This window comes from Pezoporus flaviventris, unplaced genomic scaffold (genome assembly GCF_033815535.1).
Source record: "Pezoporus flaviventris isolate CSIRO_AGI_PZ_B2104156 unplaced genomic scaffold, CSIRO_AGI_Pfla_v1 ptg000066l, whole genome shotgun sequence".
In the NCBI taxonomy this organism is placed as follows: domain Eukaryota; kingdom Metazoa; phylum Chordata; class Aves; order Psittaciformes; family Psittacidae; genus Pezoporus; species Pezoporus flaviventris.
This window is the reverse complement of record NW_026892614.1, coordinates 25,722,630-25,745,406: the sequence shown is the minus strand read 5'-3', so window position 1 is coordinate 25,745,406 and position 22,777 is coordinate 25,722,630. Positions and strand designations below refer to the sequence as shown.

At 40.6% G+C, this 22,777-nt stretch overlaps 2 protein-coding genes across 4 annotated transcripts in view; one reads left to right on the top strand and one right to left on the bottom strand.

Annotated features, from left to right (window-relative positions):
- Positions 1–2,667, bottom strand: part of ZDHHC14 (zinc finger DHHC-type palmitoyltransferase 14) — a 124,481-nt gene extending 121,814 nt beyond the window's left edge. The window contains exon 1 of the mRNA XM_061471645.1: positions 2,602–2,667. The gene's annotated coding sequence lies outside the window, so the exon portion shown is untranslated. The remainder of the gene's footprint in view (positions 1–2,601) is intronic.
- Positions 1,738–22,310, top strand: TMEM242 (transmembrane protein 242). Of its 3 annotated transcripts, XM_061471648.1 has the most exons (5): positions 1,738–1,992; positions 3,686–3,786; positions 7,375–7,512; positions 13,698–13,782; positions 21,194–21,322. In XM_061471648.1, exons 1-4 carry the CDS (start codon positions 1,872–1,874, stop codon positions 13,731–13,733), a joined length of 396 nt encoding a protein of 131 aa, XP_061327632.1. In that variant the 5' UTR covers positions 1,738–1,871; the 3' UTR covers positions 13,734–13,782; positions 21,194–21,322. The 3 variants fall into 3 exon arrangements, with proteins under 3 accessions (XP_061327632.1, XP_061327630.1, XP_061327631.1); XM_061471646.1 differs by lacking the exons at positions 13,698–13,782; positions 21,194–21,322 and adding an exon at positions 18,341–18,635; XM_061471647.1 differs by lacking the exon at positions 13,698–13,782 and having other exon boundaries at positions 1,746–1,992; positions 21,194–22,310.
- Positions 22,311–22,777: the final 467 nt, after the last annotated feature.

Sequence of the window (22,777 nt, the reverse complement as noted above, 5' to 3'; positions counted from 1 at the left end):
AAATAGACTCAATTCTGCTGAACATCTTTTTTTCACGTAGGACGATCTATTTTGCAATACTAAGAATTTCAAGTTACTTACTAAGACAGAGTGGACTTCATGGGGTTTATGCCCTACTTTTAAGTCTCTGTGAATGATTAATACAAACATCTTATCTGACTCAGATTCTTGTCATTGTTCAAACCAGGATTAAATAACATCATTGTACCCTTTCCTTCTCTTTCTTTCTAGTTCTGGAGAAGATTTGAAAGAAAGTGATATCTTGATTGATGTGAACTAAAAAAAACCATCCTGAGAAGATAAACTCTAGGATTTTATCATCAAAGACATAAAAAAATAGGTTATTATTTTGCACAGCTCAAGGATTCTTCCAGCAGATGCAGCGGTGATCTTGACACAATTTACACTCAAAACCACATGCGCTGCTGGTTACTTTCATGCATACTGGTAACATTTGAATACTTCATATCATCGTATGCACTTCTGCATGAAGATAAAATAAAAAGTAATTTCATCTTTTAATATTATCACTGTGCCTTTTTTTCTATGACCACCTTTTCTAAGCTTTTCCAGGATGTTTTATAATTATTTGTGACAAAGTCTAATGCTATTCCAAAACACACAGAGGGTTTTGGGGTGCTTTTGCCAAAGGAGGGAAGAAGGCTAGGAATCATTTAGGTGCTGTCCAGATGAGAAAAAAAGGAGCCAGTGATGACGGGTGTGCTATACAGCAGAGATAACACCTCCTTCTTTTGCAATAACTGCTTCTTAACGGTGTAAGATTTTGTTTAACTGACACAGGACACGTACTATTAGGAAACGGCTTTGGATTGGTTTTCACAAGTACAGTGAACAGGAAGTTTCCCAAAATACTGAATTTCTGCCTAGCAACCCAAGCCCCTATAATAAGCCCCTTAGATACAGACTATAAATGATCATGAAAAGATACAAAGGAAGCTGTGAAAGAAACGCTTGGTTTGGATTTATTTACATTCTTTGCTTGCTGTTGAAGTACTGACTGTTATAAACAAAAATATACTTTACCTGTCTGTCCTGATCAGTTAGTATATTATTTGATAAAGGCACATATCCAACAGAGTGATAGGTAACTGCACAGCAATTTATATCCATCAGCAACAACTGAGAATTACTGTGGACAGACATGACAGAATAAAGGAACAGACGGCTCTCGTAATGTTACTTTAGGATCCCATTCTGACAGAATTTAGACATATATGAAAAACTATTTATATAACTTGGAAAAATGAGAATTTTTAACTAAAATAGGTCCTTTAGAGCAACACCATTTGTAGGAATACAGCTTTGTAAAACTCGCGGGAAGAATTTCTCACAGCTTTGTTTAGTGAAGTCTATAACGTTATCTGTCCCACAGATCTAAACAAAATCCCTCTTACTAGACCGCGACAAAACGCTTGATTTAAAAGAGGCTTTGACAACTTTTGCCCATTTCCCCTCTGCGCTATTCGGGATCTTGAGGCCACCGGTTGAACGAGCTGAAAACTCCGGTGCCCGGGCCCCGCGTTGCCGGGGCAGCCCCACCACCCCGCCTCGGGCCACTTCGGTACTGGGACCCGCCCGGGCTCACAGGTGAGCCGCAGCTGCTTCAGCCGCGGCCAACATCGCCCGGAGCAGCGCGCCCCTTCCCCGCCGCCTGCTCCCCGCCCTCCTCCGGTCTCGCTGGGGGCGGCAGCACCCGGCCAGGGCCCCAGAGGTGGTGGCTTCCCAACACCCGCCGCGCGGCAGGGAAAGAGAAGCAGGAGGAAGAAAAGAGGCTGCGTGTCCCGCCCCAGCTCCGTTTCCTTCCGGGTTGCGGCACACCACCTCCTCCTTGGCCTCTCGCCCCCCGTGCCATGAGGGCTGCTGACGGGAGGGACGCCCCGGAGGGCCCGCTCAACCCAGGGCGAGAGCTGCCCTTGTCCCGGGGGGGCGGGAGCCACGCGGCGTCCCAGGACAAGCTCTTCTTAATCAAAGGTGCAGAAAGCGCTTTTCGTCTGCCCCCCTACGCCTGCACGGGTCAGGGATGGGCAGCAGCGGGTGCCGGAGCCCCGTGGTCGCCCCTGCCGTGCTGCTTGTCCCGGCCGGTCGTGCCTCAGGGACAGCCCAGGCGGCGGCCGGGAGAAGGGCGTTTCCCTGCCTTGGCCAATACGTCTGGGTGCAGTGAGAAAGCCCTTAGAACGCCGCCCGCCTTTTATCTCCCCTTCAGCGGCAACGGCACCTGTCGCCCCACAGCCACCCGCCCCCGACAGGGGACCAGACACGGGGCGACAAGGCACCGGCCGCAACGGTGCTGCTGGGAGGGATCTGGGGGCCCCCGTGCGCGTGAGCCGAGTACGGGCCGGGGTCGGCAGCCACGGGGGAAAGCCGCCTGCCTGCCTCGCACTTCAGTGCGGCGGCGGGGGCTAAGGGCGGTGGTTGCCGGGATGCCCTGAGGGGGTAGGACCCGTTGGGAAAGAGGCGGCTCGTACGGGTTACAGGCAGCGCCGCGGGCCCCGTAAAGCAAAGGAGCGGGTCCTCCCGGGCTGGGCCCCAGCGGGGCGGCTGAGGCAGGGGCGCAGCCCGAGTCCCCGCGGTCGCACGCACCTGCGGAAGGCGGCAGCGGGCGCACGGGCACTCACCGCCGCGGTCAGCGCCGGCTGCTCGAGGGGCTCTGCGGGGCCTGCCCGCGCCCCCTGGCGGAGCGGAGGCCGGAGCTCCTCCCTTGCACGGTGGGGGGCAGTGCGTGCGGCCCTGCAGCTCCCAGGCAGAAGAGGTACTTCATAGGTTGCATGGGCAGGAGCTCAGCAAGGTTGTCCAGCACAGTAACAGGACAAGTGTTAAATAGTGCAGCCTCACACAAACATGTTTGCTTCTTGCTTCCTATTCAGGCCTTTTTTGTAATTACCTAACTGGTATTAGGAAAGGGAGAAGAGGCTGGGTACCAGTAGTTGCAAAGAAAGAACCTGTACACCACCACCCCCAATTTTTTCAGGTGTACTGTGACTCAGATGGTTTTGTACAGTGCACTCAGTCTTTGTAACAAGCCCTTTTCTTAAAAGTGGGCAGCTACATGTGCTGTGACACAAGAACTAGAAGGGATCAAAGGACCCCAAATGGCTTTGGAAGCATTCTGAAAGAACGGATAAGCGAGGAATCCTTTCTGTCTTGGGAAAACTGCTGGTTATGTGTTTTTGGTTTTGGTTTTGTTTTTTTTTTGTCTTGTCATGGAGCATGGGAACATAAACCAGAGAAAGCTGAAGAACAAGTGTTGCTTATGGAGTGGTCTGCAGAGGTACTGGTGAATTTTCAGGTGAAGGGTGATGCATAGCATTCTTACAAGAGAATTTTAGTAGCCTGGCTCTGAAGTGAGAAAAAATCTGAAGTACTGTAAGAAGGCATCATGGCATTTGAATGATTTCTCTGTGTGTGTTTGGCTTGCAAATACACTCGCCATTAGTTTTCAGAATGCTGTAATTCACAGAATCAATGCTCTGTCTGGCTTTCTTGCCATATTGGGTTAATGTAAACAATGTAGACAACTGTGCCTTTCCCTTCAGCATGTACTGACAGATCTTAACTTTTCAGATTTTAATTCCCAGACAGGTTTGGGTTTGTGGCTTGGTTGAGCTTTTTTTCTCCCCTTAAGAATCAAAATATTAATCTTTATTTTTTTAACTTTTCTTGGCAGGTGGAATTTTTCTAGGTACCGTTGCTACTGCAGGAATGATAGCAGGTTTTGGCACCACACTTGCCATGACAAAAAAGAAGAACCCAGACTGGTTCAGTAAGGTTTGTTCCTTTTAAACTATTTTCCAGTTGTCATATGCAGGAAAAAAGAATGCATCAGACGCTTTATAGAAATGTTGGTACATGTTAAGTTTGGTTGTACAAAATTGATGGTAAGAGCACTGTACTTAATGGAAGTCAGGAGGGGTAGGATTAACTTAAAAATCCATTCAGAGTTGGCACTGCTAAATACTTAAGTACTTGAGATTAGTTGACGTACATAAAGCTTATGCTGTTTGTTGGACTCATTACTGTTGCTGCAGCATGCAATGGAATTGATGTCCTGTCTTGACTGCATACTGTGTTGACACGCTTCAGTCACAAGCCTGTATCACCTTTGTGGTCCAGTTCACCATGTGGTCTCACAATACTGCAGTGAACCAGGAAGCGAGGTAACTGTGCTAAGGATGGGAATGAGGAGGTGGAAAGCCTGTTAAGATGTAGAATATGGAAGTGAAATAATTTAGACAAAATTCAGGCTTTCCCCTCCCTTCGCACCACTTAAAGGGACTGATGAAGTGAGCAGTGGCTTGATAGTTTGAAATCTGATGGCCAAAAATAATCTGATCTCATGCAATTGGTAACAGGATTTACCTGAACATGTGAAGAAAAAGACTGCAAAGCAAAAGTAGCAACTACTCTTGTAGAGCAGCATCAGTAGAGTGTTACTGGCAAGAGAGAGAGCTGGAATGGCACTTACTGTACCTCCTCCATGGTAGTGAGGTAAAGTAAATATGAGCATATGTAGGACTGGCCTCCAAATTGACTTGAAACTGAGATTATGTGTTCCTGTTCAGTGATGAACCACTGCAGAGACCTTCAGTTAAGAAATTACTGTGGGTGGTGTTATAATTAAATGCTCAGATGCAGCAGCTTTCTTGTATCTAGTTTTACCAAATGCTGAATTTTGCAATGGATTAGGTCATACAAAACAGTGAACATGTGGAGTACAATCAACCAGAACAGCTGAACACACCATTTATTTTAGGCACTGCTTCCTTTTAGACACACTCTTACCCACAAGGGGATGATAGCTACAGGATTGAGGCCTGTGTCTGAAAAAAAACCACTGTCATCCCACTTCCTGCTTATATCCTCCAGAAAAAAAATAAAGGAGGGGAGGGGGTGAAAGCAAATATTTTGGTAATCAACTAATTCTGCCCTATATTTTCCTGGCCTGGTTTGTAGAAAGACTCAAGTATTGTTTAATAGCTTGTTTTTAAAGTGTTGCTTAAAAAAAAGATAGGAGCAGTAATGAAGAGAAAACAATCTATGCACAGAAGAATGGGCTCATGGATAAAACTCAGTTCTGTTAAAAATGTTCTTTTGTTTGTGACATCTTTTTCTTCCACGCTGCTGGTGTCTTTTAAAATTTTATAGCCTTTCATTATTCAGCTTTCTTGATGCCCTGAACAGCATATCTTATCATCATATAATAAACTGTCTTGTTTACAGAATTCCTTCTCTGTGTACCCCGAGGAATCAGCCTGTGACTGAATGCTGTCAGTAAAAACAAATCAATTGTTTCCACTTGCCACTATTTTTCTGGGGCAATCAAGCATTTAAATAGTATTCAGGCGTGCTTTATTTTTTTTTCCCCAGCAATTTTCACAGATAATGGCTCCTATTTAAAGATGCTGTGTAGAGGGTATTTTTGTCCATTCATTTCCCATCTTCCAAATGGGAGAAATTTGCCTGCATGTTGTTATATACAGTTAGACTATGGAAGCAGGAAAAATGTCAGAAACAATCATCAGCATTTTAAATCTACTCAGAGCAGTCGCTGCTGAAAGAGTTACGAAAGTTCATTAGCTGTGGTAAGGAAATTAATAGAATCTGGTATAATAGTGTGACTAGAGATCTCTGTGTCCTTGTTTGTGTATGTATATGCTTATAGAGTGTGGTTTTGTTAACAGCTTCCACTTTGGGATGTCCAAATCACAATAAATAAGGATAAATATGCATTTTCCTTGTGCCCTTTGCAAGTGTTTATTTGTCCTTGGATAACTGTGCCTATAGCTAACTCCTAAGAAAAAAGTGTTAATGCTGAGGACTATCTGAGGGTCATTTAATAAATACAAAGCCAAGAGGAAAAAAATCCCATTGATGCTACTTCACTGAACAAATACCATAGTGATAGGCACCGCAGATATTTAATTACATCAAAGAAGAAAAGAAACCATTAAAAAAAAAAAGCAGTCCTTTAAAACAAGAATGCAAAAGATTTTTTTTATCCCACTTTTCGTGATGAATAGAAAAATGCAGCTCTTTGGCATGCTTTGAAGGAAATCTTTTTTTGATCCTCAAGTTTCAGTATTTTAGACTATAAATGAAACAATTCTTTATTGAATGTATTTGTATGGTTGCAGCCTCATTTATGTTTAGCTGCTTTTTGCCCTGAGATACTCAGTAAGTAGGACTGTTCAGTTGTGTAAGGACCGTAGATGACAGTCTTCAACAGTTACCAGCTGAAATCTGTATTTCTATGTGAAGAATTGAACAAGTGATCCTTTGTGGAAATTAAACAGACTCTTTTGCTGACGTTTACCCACTATAAGCAATAGGATTATATCTGACTTGCTGCTGCTGTGGGCTACACAGATTGAAGCTGTCCTATACCAAATAGGTACAGGGAGGTGGGCGTTGTGAGATGAAAACAGCTGGCTAACGGTGAATTGGTTGATGTCAGCCAGCATGTGGTTTATGCCCTTGGTAGCTGCAATGTGCTGCAACAGAGAATGTTTCATCATGGTTGTGACCCTATTGTGGCTGAGGCTCCATTCCTCTTGGCCTGAGGTGGCCTTTCCAAGGGACAGTGTTTTGTGTTTTCAGGACATATCTCATGGCATGCTCTTTTGCAGCACTATCTTAACAACTGGTTAAAACCACCTGCTCTTGTTTCTGTCAAAAATGAGAAGTATGGAGCCTGCAGAGCATTTTCTATGTTGCCACTTGGTGAATTCTGCAGGGGGATGGTTGTTTGCTCTTTACAAAATTTTAACTACTACTACTGTAGTTTCCTATAATTTTGAATACTACTACTAGTTTCCAGAGCTCCTTCAGAGTTGTAGCCCTTCAAAATCTCAGTCACTGTTATACCCTGTGTCCAGTTGAAACTACTCAGGTTCTGCCATTTTCCTAATCTGCTGTTTCAGGACTGCAGATAAAGACCTGTAGGCCAGTGGTTGCCTCCCACCCACACCCCACTAAGAACAAGTACCAAAATCAGTGATTGATGTACAGTGATTATGTTCTGACATCACTGGCATAAGGGCTTGTGACAGCTGTTTTGACTGGTGGGATAGCTGAGTGTCAGATTCTTGTGCCCATGAAACAGCTGACCAGCATTTCTGGGTAATAAGAATCACACCCAAGTGGTAGTGGCAACCATGAAAACTGTTTCTGGTGGGAAGCCAGCTCATCCACCCCCTTGCTTGGCTCTTTGGGTCTGCTGGCAGCCATAACACCAGTAGAGTTGGCAAGTAGGGAAAAATTGTAGATTGCTAAGTTAACATTTTTAGTTCCTTTTTTTTTTTTTTTTTTTTCAATTATTGGTCACTTTGTCTTAATCACTTTTATTTTTGGTTCCAGGGGATTACTGCCACGGCTACATTACCAGAGAGTGGTTCGTCACTGGCTTTACGAGCCCTAGGATGGGGCTCACTGTATGCGTGGTGTGGAGTTGGATTGCTAAGTTTTGCCATCTGGAAGGCTCTGGGTGTGCACAGTGTGAGTAGCAAGTACAGGCCCCTCAAACACTGTATTTTTCCTTGGGTAATGCATCGTGGGATGGCATCTCTATATGCTTCAGCCTGGGAGTCACATCTTCATTCACCATGCATAGAGTGTCCAAGTAGAGTCCATGCACACTGGGACGGTGAAAAACAGGATGCTTTGGGAGGAGACAATTTTGGGGTGAACAGTTTTGTCCTGCTTATGTTTATTTGCACAGATGTTTCAGATACTTCACAAAAGAGCCGGTGTTCTATTTAGAGACTAATACAGTAGCTACAGCTTTCTATATTCTTTGCTAACTGAATTGAAGGCTACCCTCTAAATCCTAACTTTACAGCAATCAGTTTATTTGTCCAAATCCCACTCTTTTTGTGTCAGGGCACTGGGGACATACAAAAAAAAAAAAAAAGAGAGGAAACCAGCTTGCTTTTTAGTGTGTTTCTGGAAGGGTCAAGAGGGCAGAAGATCTGACTTTCATGTGCGGTAGAATGGTGGTCCGTGACATGCCACATCAACGCAAAGAAACTTGGGAAGCAGCTGTATGTCCCAAGAGGTTAAGGCTATCTTTAGTAAATTGCTTACATTCCAGTGTTTCACAGTGGGGAGTGCGAACACTGAAGTTCATGTAATTATTTTTGTTTGCCCCTAGTAACGAGCAGCGTTACTTAAGAGTCCCCTGCAGCGGTAGGTTTGGCAGAGCTGTCTGCATCCTAGGACTGGGAATGAATAGACTTTCTTCACCTTCCATGGCAAATTATTTATATGTTCAGCAGTGTCTCCCAAAACTAGAAGGAAGAAGACAGATACTACTTCAGTAGTGTTCTCATTTCTTGTTTTCTGTTCTGATGTATCCGGTAAGTCATGACTTGGGTCCCAGCATACAGCACTACACAGTCCCTCATTCCTTAGTTTCCAATGCCAATTCTCAATAGGAACCAGTAAAGGAAGGCAGAATACCAAAAAAACGTATCAGGACATAGGAGACAGCTACAACACATTTTGTTTCAACTCGGGTCCTCCTTGTGAGGCTGTTACGGAATGGCAGAGAAGGGGAGGAAGAGTGGGAGTACCAGTTTATACTCGGCATGCTGAGCTACTCAGTTTTGTCAGTTAAATCACCAGCTAAAAGGATCCGTTTCACACTATGTTGCATATTCTTATTTTCAGACTGTCAGAGTACTTCTGGTCCTGCCAAAGAACATCAGAGTCTGACCCTAGTCTGCAATGTACATTAACTGTTTCTCAGTAAGCTTAACTTTTACTTCCTTAAGAGTTATTGGCCTATACCCACAGTTGCCTGGTTTCCCTGTGAGGCTGCTTTCCTTGAGAACATCTCTGTAAGCTTGAGATGGCCAAGACCCATGATGTGTCAGAGACTGTTGGGGCTTCTGGTTACCTGACAGCAATGAGGTCTTGTGTCAGAAGCATACAGCACATTGCAGGGCATTTTAAAGACTCATCAAAAGTTCCTACTCAGGAAGCTGCACCTTACTGTATTCTGTGTTGTGTTAGTGTCGAAAGGAGTTGGGGAAAACTGTATTTTAAGAGTCTCTAGCAAATGCCTGTTGGCATTGGTTTCTGTTGTGGAGTGCTTACGTTTTGCCATAGTGGACACCAAGAACTGCAGATGCCAAAGGAAGCATATTCCTGTCAAGAGACTGTCTCTGCACAGGATTTTGAACAGCTCTCTGCTCTCTGATGACATACTGCCTTCACTATAGACTTGTAAATTCCCACTGCAGAAAGGAAAGATGTACAATGGTGCTACTCATTATTGCAAAATAAAAAACTAGCAATTTATAAGTTTCCTGTGACACATACATTTTTCCTGGTTTACTGTCTGTTAAAATCAAGTATAAACATCTTGAAAATTGGTGAAGGTACAAAAGCAGCAGTATGCTAAAAATGCAGTACTCTGACCAAAGCAAAGAGGCTCATTAGCATTAACAATATACTTCTAGAATAAGTCATCTTTGATTTTTGATTGGTTTTGACACTTTTTGCATGCTGCTTTAACACTCAGGAGCAAACACTGACTGTTGAAAGACAGTATTTTTTGTGCTTAAATATTATTTTCCCAAGCAGTTGAGATTAAATAAGCAGTTATAAGCTGGCTGGTACATCATTAGTTCTGGACTCTTAGACACAGGGTCATTTTAAGAAGGGCAGTTTATTTATTTTCCTATTTCAGGGGAACATTGTGATACTTCTGAAAATTCTTAATTGCTATCATATAAGCAGAGATAATTAACATTCAGACAAACTATTGTTTTTTAAAAACAGATATTAGATGCATACGTTGTATCTAATAATTATTAGATATCCACAAAAATAAATATTGTTTGTGGGAAACTCTTTACTGAATTTATCACTGAGTGAAAGAGTTTCTTTCCATATAAACTGTTGAGACCACAGCAAACACCACAGATTTTATACTAAACTCAACATTTTCAAATGAACATTTTGATTTTAATTAAACATTTTACAAAGAGGCTCTTGCAGATGTACCTGGATAAAAATGTCGTGATTCTTCAGCATGACCAAGTGCTGTGAGTTCATTTGCTCTGTAGTACATGTAGGTTCCCCAATGCCTATAGAAGTTCAAGTTACAATTTCAAACCTAGCATCAGGTATCAGAATTTCAAAGCTATGAGCTTAAGATAGGCTTCAGCCTCTGAAAGTATTAAACTGTGTGTGACTCGAGGGGAGACTTGACTCATTTTGATGCCAGGAATCTGTTTGAACTTAGTAACTAAAGCTTTGGCAGCTGGGCAAAGAGAAGAAGAGGTTCTGCCCAGCCTCTTCACCTTGCTGCCTGTAACAGTAACCAGCTGCTTTTGGGACCTGCTGATTAGTGATATGGCCCTGCTGGGCAGCAGCTTAATTTAAGAGCTACTGGTAATATTGATAACATTACTGACATCTAATACAGTCTCTCGAGATTAAAAAAATTGTTTATTAAATCGTGAAGGATAATAAAATTCTAATTGTAAACACTGCATACGTTTCATTTTGCAAACAAGAAAGCTGCTGCTGTTCCCTTAGTACATTAACTCCAGCGCATTCTGAAATCCATTGCCAGCTCAGTCCGTGTAACTGTCTTGGTGAGATCATAGTGAGTAAAGGACTGACCTTCACTTGCAGAGTTTGGAGGGGAGTTCTGACTTAAGTAAGACTGAGTTGCAAAGTGTTGTTTAGCGCCTCCTGTCACCTCCAGGAGTAAAATACAAGAAGCTGCAGGAAAACCAGGAAAATCGACCGTGATGGTTTGGCAGGAGCCACACCGAAGGGAGTGAAATTGCTAGATGTTGAAGTGGAGCTGCTCTGACCAGGAAAGCTACTGAGCAGCTCCCCTACTGCCTGGCCAGCCGCCGGTGGCTTTACAGGAGGGACACAGCAAAGCTCGTTTGTGAATTTGAAGTGCAGTGAAAGCTGTACTCGGCGGTCTTTGTGCTTTGAACTCTGCTGCCGTTACCCACGCACTGCTTTGGAAATGATGGACTATTCAGTTCGTGTGGCAGAATTGCCCTAACCCTTTACCTCGGCGTTCCTGCCGTAGATCCGTTGTTACTGTAGTTGTGCCCGCATGAGGCGGTGAGCGCCTCCCGCACACCTGAGAGGGAAGAATTAGCACAGCCAGCTGCTGCTACCATTATTTCTGGTGGGGTTTTGGGGGTGAAGGAAGGGAAAGTTCCGGTGTGAGTTCTCCGCTGCAGAGCGCCGGTCAGCTCTAGCCCGTTCCCGGGCCGAGGGAAGGCGGGGATGGTCTCTGCTACCCCGCAGCGACCCCAGCTGGCCTCGGCGGGAGTGGCAGCGCAGGCACAGCCTCCACAGGAAGCGGCCCCGGTTATTGTTCACGTTGAGGGGATGAGTGGGTTTAAACATCTTGTAACGTCTTTAATCGTTTTATAACGAGCGGGGGATACATCAGTGCACAAGTAGCCAAAGGTGTTGCCGTTAGGTGGAGCCCTGAAGAGTAGTTTTGCATGGTATTACCATGCAGATAGCGGCATTACATCATTACCGTTACCAAAATGCTGTGACTTTTAACGTTCGGGGATTTGTTTCCTAGGAGCATGAATTATCAACAGGACAGCGAGTGATTGATAAAATCGTGTATTACCCTAAACTTTGTTTAAATGATCTTATCACTACTTACAAAGAGATAAATGACAAGAGCAAACTTGATGACTTATAATTGCTGTAATTAATCTGTGTTGTCATCTGGAAGCAGCATCGTGATTGCTCTGCAGTTTGTGTCGTGAAAAGAAACTGAAGCCGTAGTTCAGTACACCTCATCCTTACGCCTTCTGAGACAGCCTGTGTTTGTCATAGAAGCAAGTCATTGCCAACATCTGTTCCAGACACTGAAGTGCTGCACCAGCTTTGGTGATATGAGACTTTTATTAATCTTTGTGGTTTATTGTTTTTTAATACAGTGCCTACTTCCAGCTCTTAAATGGCTTTATTGTTAAAGGTGGTTCCTTGTAGCTTTACAGGCTGCTGCTTTTTATGCCAGCATGAAAACCCAGGGGTGATAGTAGGTAACTGATCCTTCTGTCTTGATAAGGGATATAAACCATTTTATGCTGTCTCAGGTAGGGTTGTTAATATCCCCTGACTGCAGGTACCACTGTTGTATTCTGAGGATAGGTTGGTAAGGAATAAACCCTACTAAATTCCAGTCAGTTCTTAATCGTAAACAGAGAAGTGATAGATCAGCGAGTACTTGGTTTGGTAATGGTTTAAGTCCTATTTTTCAGTAATGTAAAAGAGAAATCATTGTTTTCAGAACCTAGGAGATGGTGGTTACCTAGGTTTACATTGTTCCTCTTGCAGAAAATAACAAGCTGTCAGTAACAGACTTTTTTTAACTTGCTTCTTGGAGTCTCTTAGGAAAATATTTAAAGCCAGTCTACTTTTGATTACCTCTGAGCACAGAACCTCTGTCTGTATTAGCAAGTGTCATCAACCAGCAGCACAGGGGCAGTGAAGCAACTGGGACTGAGGACACCTACAGTCATGCTGAGGGATTTTTAAAACTTGGAGGACTGCCTCTGGCCTTGCCGCATGGCTTGCATGCCTGCCTGCAGCTGGAGTAGGTTATATGTGCTCCTAGAATGTCTCTTCAGCTTTGCATCACCTTAAAGAAACAGTTCGAGACTGTTCAGCAGTGCACAAACCCACGCCCAGTAAATAGGACAACTGGAAGATTTGCTTCCAAAGAGCACTGCTGGTCTGAACTGAGAGCTCATCCAGGCACACCCACAGCTGCCTTCTCTGACAACACTTTGTAGAAGGTCATGTGCAATGTTAGGCCTAAGCTTAATAATTGTCATCCGCCTTGAAACAAAACGGCTCCATCATTTTAAATGAGTGTATTTGCTATTTAAGAACTTCCACATTGTGTTCTATGACAGCGCCCTCCATGGTTTTGAGTTTGCAACCTCAGAACTCTGTCGTTAGCAGCTCCTGGTGCAGTGGGCTGACTGTTGATGCAAAACCACAGAGGCATTGAAATAAATTTTGTAGAAAAGAACAGGTTTGGCCAATTTAACATTATTTTTTTAAGTTGAATAGTAGTTTAAGCATCCTGTTTCAATATTCTTCTTATGAAATGCTCAATGAAGTTTCAGATTTTCAGTTGAAAAATAAATGGTGTTTCACTAAAAAAAAAATTAATTAAGAGTAACAAATTAAAAATGATCTTAAACGTGCAGTTAAAGTTTACCTAACCAGGTATTTTCATGGGATTTTCCAAAAATCAAACTTTCCTTATTTAATTTACCTATTCTACAAATGTTATGATGCACCACACCTTTTTATTGCTTGGAAAAATGTTAGTTTTGCAATTTTCTGGAAGTTACAGTTGAGTTGTAAACCCTTGTTTTAAATAAGCAGGTTTTTGTTTCTAATTAAACTTGGAGCTATAGAGTACTTGACAGGTATTAAAGCATACCTATGAATGCCTAATGGTTTTCTTTTCCTTTTTTTTTATAGCTGTCAGCAATTATGAAGCTACTGTTAAAGGCAGAACAATGCCCCTTAGCCCTAGTAGACTGAAGCATACAACAATTAACAAACAAGATAAATGATGCTTTAAAAGCCCTTTTGCTCTTCATGCCCTCCATAAATCAGGTTTTATTTCCTCAGAAATAAAAGTGTTCTTTCTCCCATAGGAAAAAGGCCAGGGTGATTCACATGAAGGTTTGTGAGATTCTGACTGTTGCTGCCACATCTGTTCCATGGAAAGCTGGAGAAACAGTGAGAATTACCCAGCAATTTGTGACTAATATAGTTACAAAATATTAGTTTGTCATTTTTATGGTGACTTATAATGAAATATCCTTGTTTTCATTGATCTTAACCTTTAAAATATTGACAGTCTAAAACAACTGTGCAGCTGTGCAGACATCTAAAACAATTAAAAGCAATACAGACAGTATAGGCTGGTCATGGTGGTGTTGGTAAGGACATTTCCTAGGCAGGCTGCTTTTCTCTAGAGGAAATCTAACCTCTAAATCAGCATTTTAAGCATGAAAAGAATATCATTCCCTTGCTTATTTTGAGATATACTTAATGTAATTTCATGAGACTATAGTCATGGGTACAGTATAAATGCAAAGTAGTGTTTGCTTTAAGGATGGATTCATTAAAATATATTAAAATTAAAAAGAGAACATGGAGACAGTCTTAAAAAATTATTGGGTTCTATCTGTAAATAGAACTAAGATCTATAGATCTCAGTCAAGTACAGGCATAGTGCAGTGACTGAAATTTTTATGCTATTTCACAAGTGAACAAATATTGCTATAAGAGCAGTACAATTTCTAGAATCAAGTAATTCCTAGATTTTTATGTTGTTATTAGTTTTTAATTATAGTTGTATTCAGTCATCACCCAAGTACTATTCATGAAGTTTCTATTCCTTATCAGGCTTATGTTTGACTGCATGACAAAAGCATATCTTTTCCTTGCTATTTCATGATCATATATTTCCATATAAATCAAATCTGCCCTTTTTTTTAACATTCTTTTATTTCTTCAATACTTACTTAAATTCAAGCTCTTAAAAGAAGATAGAGTGCTAGTCCAAGTTAGCACTTCCCCATCCTATTAATATAGGGGTTTCAGTACTGCTTATATTGCCTAGTTAGTTTGTTGTGGAGAAGACTTGCCTCCACACATATGTACTGCTAGTATTTTATCCATGAAGTAAAGAATTAAAAAAAATAACCTATGAACTTCACTGTATACTTGATAGGGCAGAATGCTTATTCAAGGAGTAAGGTCATCATTTTTCTACTGCTACATCTGCTTTATGAATAGGGGTAGCTGTAAGTAAGTATTTGAAGAATATGGGAAGACTCTAACTGTAGCTGTCTTGAGGGATTACTCTGCTGTGTCTTAGGAGGGACTCATAGCTGTTAACTGCCACCAGCCTGTTAAGAAGCTGGAAAGAAAAAAACATATTCAGCCTGTGGTCTTGAAATTGCCTTTGGAGCAGTCCCATGTCGCCATAAGCAGATGAGCAGGTGTGACTGAATTCTTGGTTGCATGTAACTGCAATCTGTATACAGATATGTATACAACTGAAATCTGAATAAGAGCTTATCTGGTAGGTGCAAATTATTCATGCTGCATCTTGGTCCCATGGGATTTTCCTGTGCTTCATTAAGTGGGGTGGTATGGCCATGCTTGTCTTGCCTTTCTGTGGTTTAAGAGCCCAGCTGCCCTGCTTGCCTGGAGGCACCCAGCCATCCCTGCCTGGCTCTGACAGATTTCCCACATGGAGTTCAGCCTTGGTCATGGCATTGAGGTTTATACATCACTCAAAGAGTTGTGGTTTATTTAGACTTTTCCCAGACATAAATTTCACTTGTGGATGATGCATACACTCGATTCCTGGACATACAGAGGAAAAAGAACATTAAAAATTACAAAGGTTGCCTTTTTCAGGAACTGCCTGCTTGCAGACAGTTTGTGTTTTTATTTCAGAAATCCAAATTACAGCACAGGAGAGTTTATAGAGTTGGGACACCAATAATGAGGTTTTGGGTCCATTAACCAACTTGCTTTATACATTTAACTATTTTTAATTCCTTAATATTAATTTTTCAGATTGCCCAGGGTGACTAAAGAGTAATGACTAATACACCATAATAGACTGATTAATCATGTGGATGTCCTTTCCAGGCACCCAGATTTGAAACTAAGATTCTGCAGAAATACAGGGTGTGTTCCTCAGTGATTTCAAAAGTATTTCACTGTTTTTCTGCGTGGCGTGAAAGCCTTTTGCAACAAGATGGTATAATCCAAACTTTGTACCATTAATTTTATTTTGAAGCCAGCTGCAGCAGCACTGAAGTCAGTAAGAACAGGCTTGAGAATGAGACACTGACTTCATCTACTTTGAGATATCATATACCACAAAAAAAATAAGTCCTAGGCATTTAATTTCAGAAGGATCAACATGGTAATGTATAGTTTTTTTAAGGGTACTCCTGTATCTTTGAACTTTTTTTTCAGATTGTGGTTTACAAAATTACTCTCGGTCTATATGAATTAATAGCTGTCTTTCTAATGGATCATAATTACCTAATCACTACCTTTTCTGTGTGTGTTCAAAATAATCTAGCCTTAAACCAGAACAGTTTTGTTTTCTTTAGGCTTTTCTACTGAGATGGGATCTTCCTTTTCTGATAGATATATATAAGATACCAGTAATAATCCCACTTTTGGTGGGTCACATTTGCGCAGAAATTAAACCAGACAAAATGGGGCTAGTAAAATAAGTTTGTGATGTAGACCAGCTATCTTCCCATTTGTGAAATGCATTCATGTATGAATGGGTAACACAGCTCCTGCCTGCTTAGAAAAATAATATGAGGAAAGTATTTCATGCGTTTTATCTCTTCATGTGACCCAATCACCGGAAAAGAGGCAGCCTGGCCCCTGTGCGTTGGTAGTTCTCAGTAGTTCACCAGTAATTTGAGACACACTACGTAGTAACTATGGGAGGCTACTACATATGTATAATGGTCTGGGAGCTGTGACAGCTTCATTCTAAACAGTGACAATCCTCTCCCCCTCTCCCTGTAAAGTTCACTTAGGTTATTTTTATCTTACTTATTTTTCTTTAAAAAAGCACAGGACATGTTTTACCCAGTTACACAGGATTTATAGGGATAAGTTTCTGGAAAAATATGGCTATGTGTTTGTTTAGTTCTAGGTGTTGTAAATGGCCTGCTGATTTCAAAGAGAGTATTCAATGCTGCATAAGGTTAAGCATGTGTGTAAATGTCCATGGGATACGGGGTTAATATGAGCTCTTGACTTCTTTAGATGGTTTAATAAACTTCTGCTGCTGCTTTTCTCAATGCAAGCCTGAAACACTGGAATCAGCAAACAGGTTGTGCACAGTGTATTATGACAGTACAGCATTAGACAGTTAAATATTAGGATGTATATTGCCAGCATTGACTGTCTGACGGCCATTTTCATAGACCTGTAGTTGTGCATAATCCAAACATTCATAATGCCTTTGCCAATGAAGTGTAAGTTCTAAGAATAAGAACCAGGGCTCTATTTTCCATGCTTATCTTAGAGGTCAGCATGCAGACCAGCACAGGGTGATGTGTAGTGAGTGCCTGATTTTACACTGAGAATCACCTTCAGCCAGCAGGCTGTTTGCTCTACTCTTCAAGTACTGCAAGGGGTCAGCGCTTGCCGTTTTCTACAAATAACTTGCTGTTTCTGTCTGTGGACCTTGGTAATCATCCGCTAACAGGGGCAACAACGATCATTTTAAGATTTGGGAAGAGGCAGCAAGAACACTCCTCGCTGATGCTTTTTAAATCCAGGGCAGCCCATCTCATCTTTGTGCTTGTGAAATGGAAGGTGGCTGAGGAGGACACGGGGCATGTATGTACTGTATTCTGCTGCCAGTTGATATTCCAGTTCAGGGCATCTAACCTCATTTCATTTTCAAGCTAATGTAAGCAGTTCTTACTGGTATGAGTACCGAAATAGGAAACTAATAATTCCTAGAATCTGGGTTGGCCTATTATGAATGTCAGACATTAAAGAGAACATTTCTTCCTAAAACTTTCATTCTAGGATTCAAACAAACTCCTCTAGCCCCTCTTCCATTCATTTTAATATGAACGGCCATGTAAGTGCTCTCAGTAATAGTGCTATCTCAGTTTTTGTGTGACATTCTGTCAACGATGTACATTAAAAAGAGATTATTAAATGGAAGATGCTTTTAGGTCCCCATATTTTTGCCATCTGAGGCACGATCATTAGGTTAAGATAAGAAAATAACAGTGATCTGTAGCTATTACAGATTATTTAATGCAGTAAGGTAGATGATACCCTTTTAGAAAGCAGCCTGACAGAGGTAGAACAGTTACTGTAATTTATTTGGCAAGAAAAAACAGCATCAAGCTTTGCAATATCTGTGATAAAAATTAAATTCACTTGAGTGCAGTTCACTTCAGAGAGTTGCCTCCAGGAAGAGAGCATGCTGAAATGTTAAGAAATGTGTTACAAATCATTCACATACCACTAGGTTCAGAAGCATCAGCTGAGGGAGTGGCCCATGGTATTGAAGGTAGCAAAAAGAGGTTAAATACAAGCAGATTTTAGTGCTCGGTTTACTTCACTATTTTCATTTTCACAGTTGAACTGAGTATGCCAGTGGCAGTGCCACTGGCAATAACAAAGAGGCAGCCATTTCAGTGAATTATTTCAAAGCATTCCAGTAGTTAGTACATAGCACATTAGCTTTCATAGTTATATTCATGCCTGTTGATTTAAGGCCACTTGCACATGTATTGTGGAATGTGGAGGAAATACAGGAGAAGATTTCCAGGAGAGGGGAGAAGAGACCTGCCAAGTGGCATGTGTACTAAAAAGAGAAGGCAAGGTAAGACAGATTCCTAATTGCAGCATTTCCCTCATCAAGAAGTGCTCTTGTCCCTGGAGAGCTAAAGACAAGGTCCCAGTTCTTGCACCTCAAGTGTGCAGTAGTAATAGAACATAAAGCTAGATTCATCATCTTCACAAGAAGCTCACCACACTGCAGGAGGTGACTGGACAGTGGTAATCCATGACATGACAGCTAATTTACAAGCTTAGTGAACAAATATTTCCTTGTCTGAAGTTGCAGTGGGCCTGGTACGATAATGTCAACCAGATGTCAACAAGAACAACCCTGAGGCCAGTGTGGATAACTTTGGAGGCCAGATTTAGTCCTAAATATATTAAATAAGAGTTTGGCCAGTCAAAGCCCAGGATATTGAGCTGATAGTCTCTGATTGAAAGAATCATAGAATGGTTAGGGTTGGAAAGAACCTTAAGAGCAGCCTAAAATTTGATACTAGAACGGTTCCTAAGCAGGCAGACATTGTCACTAAGAGAGAAGGGAGAGGAACTTTGGATGTGGTTCCATTACATCAGAGAATAGTTATTTTTCAAAGTCTTCTCCATGCCTTTATTTTTTCTCACTTGCTTAGCGGCAAGTAAACTTTAGAGGAGCTATGAGTGAAGGGAAGACAGTGGCTCCTCCACCCCACTCCCTTTTGAAGGCTCTGTGTAATTCCTTTTAGTTTTAATTTGGCTTTGTGTGTCCTCAGTGGAGTAACAGAGGTGCCCTGTAGGGCTTATAAGTCCTTCATTTAAATTTGACAGTAAAGAAATGTAGAAGTCTGAGTTTAGAAACATCCAAAAAATTCACATTGTACCAGCTCATTAGCTGGTATAAAATGTTTTATTTCCAGCTATACCAGGTTAGGATCTGACCATTCCTGTGTTACTAAATACCCAGATAATACTTGAATGAGGTGAAAGAGTGGAAAGTTTTACTTCAGGAAGTAAGAAATGTTAAGTAAGTTGAGCACTTTCCACACATCAGAGAGTTGAGGTAACTTGATTATAGACGACTGGAAAAAACAGCTAAGCCAAAGCTTATAAAGCATTTCCTACTGTAAATACTAGTATTTGATAGTCAGCAATTGTTTAGTGTAATTTGGGCTGTTCCCCTATGTCAGCTCTGATACTGGTGTTTATTATCCTTTGAAATACTGTTTATGACAGCTTTTTAGTATTAAATAAGAAGCAAAAATGTTAGTTTAGGAACAACTGTGGGTCACTGCCAAGATTTTTAAAAATCAAAACCAAATGATTTATAAAAAAACAGCTGTGTGATCAGAATAAAACATAAAACAGGCAGTGAATTAATTTCTACAGAAGAACACAATCAGGATAAAACAAAAGGATAATTGGGCTCTGAATTTTCCTCCTACTTTATATAATATGTATTTTTATTTGATTATCACTACCCATGCATTTTTACACAAAAATTTGATCTAAAATGCTTTCATCCATCATTGTTAGTTATTGTGTTAGCAAAGGATTGGTAATTTCTTCGTAAATTGTTTCATTCTTTGTATCAGCTGTAACTTGAATAACTGCATTCCAGCATAATTTCTCTAAAGGAGTACCAGTTCTCTGTCAGAATTAGTCTTATGCAGGACTTGGAACAGAAAATGGCCCAGAGGTATTTGTAACAAATCTGATGACTCAGATTTATTTGCCCTGACAAAGTGTGGGCATATAAGAGAAGATGCCTGCTTGTGGCTGGTTTAGAATATCTAGATTTCCTGGAACCTCTCCAGGACATACTGTCTAAGACAGCATTAGGTCTTCAAGAGGTCATTGCATCCAGTGTTTCAGTACCACATCCTGTCTCCTCTGCACGAATGTCATAGGTTCTGTATAGGTTCCTAAATATAGCAGTCCAAAACTTCCCCTGTACATTCTGCTGTTTGTGTAACAGGATTTTCATCGATTTGATTTTTTCATTCCTATCCTTTAAAAATATATTATATGTAAAAAATATTGGAAGAAAGAAACCCGCTAAATCTAAATATTATCTTTAAACAGAAGTGATTTTTTATGAAATTAAATTTCAGTTCCGCCAGGACTATTAAATCAGACATTAGTGATAAAATGGTTATTATAAGTATAGATTTGGCGATTAGTATTAATATACAGAATATAAAACTAGCAAACTTTGTCTTTCACAGCATTTTATTTTAGCAACGGTGAAAGCAAAGCTTGGTTCTATATATTGTTATGAATCTTGTATCCCTTCCTACCAATGTATAAATCTGAACAACACTTGGTTTTGTCACCTCTATCCATATGGTGGGATAAACCTAAACTGTCAGAGCTGACCAGTATTTTTTCTTTAATCCTCATTTTGAAATCCTTGAATAACCCTGTTGGGCCTTTAATCCATGACCAGTGTAGAAAAAGGTGCTGCAGTGAAAATACTGGCACATTCTATGGGAGTAATTTTCCCCCAAGTAAAAGTATGTGTGTTCATGTAATAGCAGTGAATCGCTCAGGCAAGTGTCCAAATTAGGCACCCCAGTGTGCTGTTTTTAGAAGGTGGGATTGTTGTGGGTCCTTTTTAACTTTTTTTTTACTTTGTTAGTTGAACCAACATAATCAGAGGGAAAGTCTTAATTTCCTGTTATTTTTGAAGTCTTCTTACTTCTTTACCTCACGCAGCTTATTTTGTGGAGTAAGACTGAGGTTCATGGTGCCACTTCATCTGCTCCTTATTAAAAGTTAACTGATACTATTTTTAAAATTTCTTTTATAGATGAAAGAATTCAAAACTAAAATGCAGTCAATGTTTCCAGCAATTCCTAAAAATACTGAGTCCACTGTTGAATGGGAAGACTTACTTAAATCGAAGTGAAAGACGTGGAGCCATTTGGAGATGTCCCTTCAGTAAGAACAGGAGCTGAAGCAGCAGAAGTATCCCATCTGAAAAAAGAGAGAAGAAAACTTGGAGTGAGCAAGTTACCAAGTTCAGTGATCCTGGGAATGTCAATTAACATCTAGCAACAAGGGAATTAAAAAACAAAACCAAGCAAAACAATTTGTGTTGTACTTTTCAGCATGCTCGGTATAGTTATTTTCTGAGGAAGTGAACTCCCCAGGAGAAGTTGGATCCAATTTGGAAAAAAAGACTCTATTTTATGAAGACTTAAAGAAGAAATTGATCTTCAGGACGAAACCCCAGTAAACTCTTATCCCATCCTGTGTCTTACAGAAGTTTTAGGAAATTTCTCCAGGACACACAACAGTACTTTCAGTGACATGTACATATCCCATTAGGAATGTAACATCATAGTCCACTGTAAGAGATCTGTTACTGAGACTGAAGGTAAAGCATACAGTGCATTTTTCTAAAAATAAAAGAGATACTTAAATTTGCAACAGAGAAAGTATCTAAATCAAACTATTTCTTTGTGTCTGAAGAGAAAGTTTACAACATCCAATATGCTGGCAGTGACCTACTGAGCTCCTCTGTAGAGCATCAGAAGAGATCTCTACAAAGTGCACTGTTTTCTCAGTGTTAGCTTTTTTATTGGATCCCGCAATAGTGAATCTGATAATTTGCATAAAAGTTTCTACTGTATTTGTATACCAATTTAAATTGTGAAAAAGGTATAAAATTATAAGACACACAGTGTGTCCTACGCAATATTTTCAGCTGAGAAAGTGTATGGGCTGGGCTAATTTTTTTGTATTTCAGTTGTTCCTGTGGTTCTTCTACCTGGAGAAGCAATGTGACACTTTTGCACACTGCAGTAATCTCATAAAATGTGGGCATACGGTGAATAATGTCTTACTCAAACATTGTATTTGCAGAACTGTAGATCTGTAAAAATGCAGAAATAATAAAAAATAAATGCTATAAGTGAAAAATCCTTTGTTGAATGCTCAGTTATCAGGTTTTTTTTTATATTGCACACTGCCCAATTAGTCAATTGTCAGATTCAATGAAGTCCTCTTAAAGCCTGTCTTTTATGATAAAGTCTTTATATTCCTAGGGAAAAAAAAACGTAAAAAAAAAAGCTTTAAAGGTTAGATGACTAATAGAGAGGTATGGTTTTCCTATGAAACATGACACTAAACTAGTATCTTTAAAGCAACTGAAGGGTAATAGTTGATATTTTTTCCATAGCTTGATGCTTGTAATACAATATTAAATAATTCTTGGTGAATACTGCCATCATATGCACATGAAAAATGGTACTATTATTTTCATATTTCTGTTAAGTTTGTGTGCATGGTGATACCATATTGATTACACTTATGCTGAGTTACCAAGTTTAACAAGTAGCCATGTCATTAAAACTGGTCAGTTGCTGAACTGAACTAAATAGATGCAAAT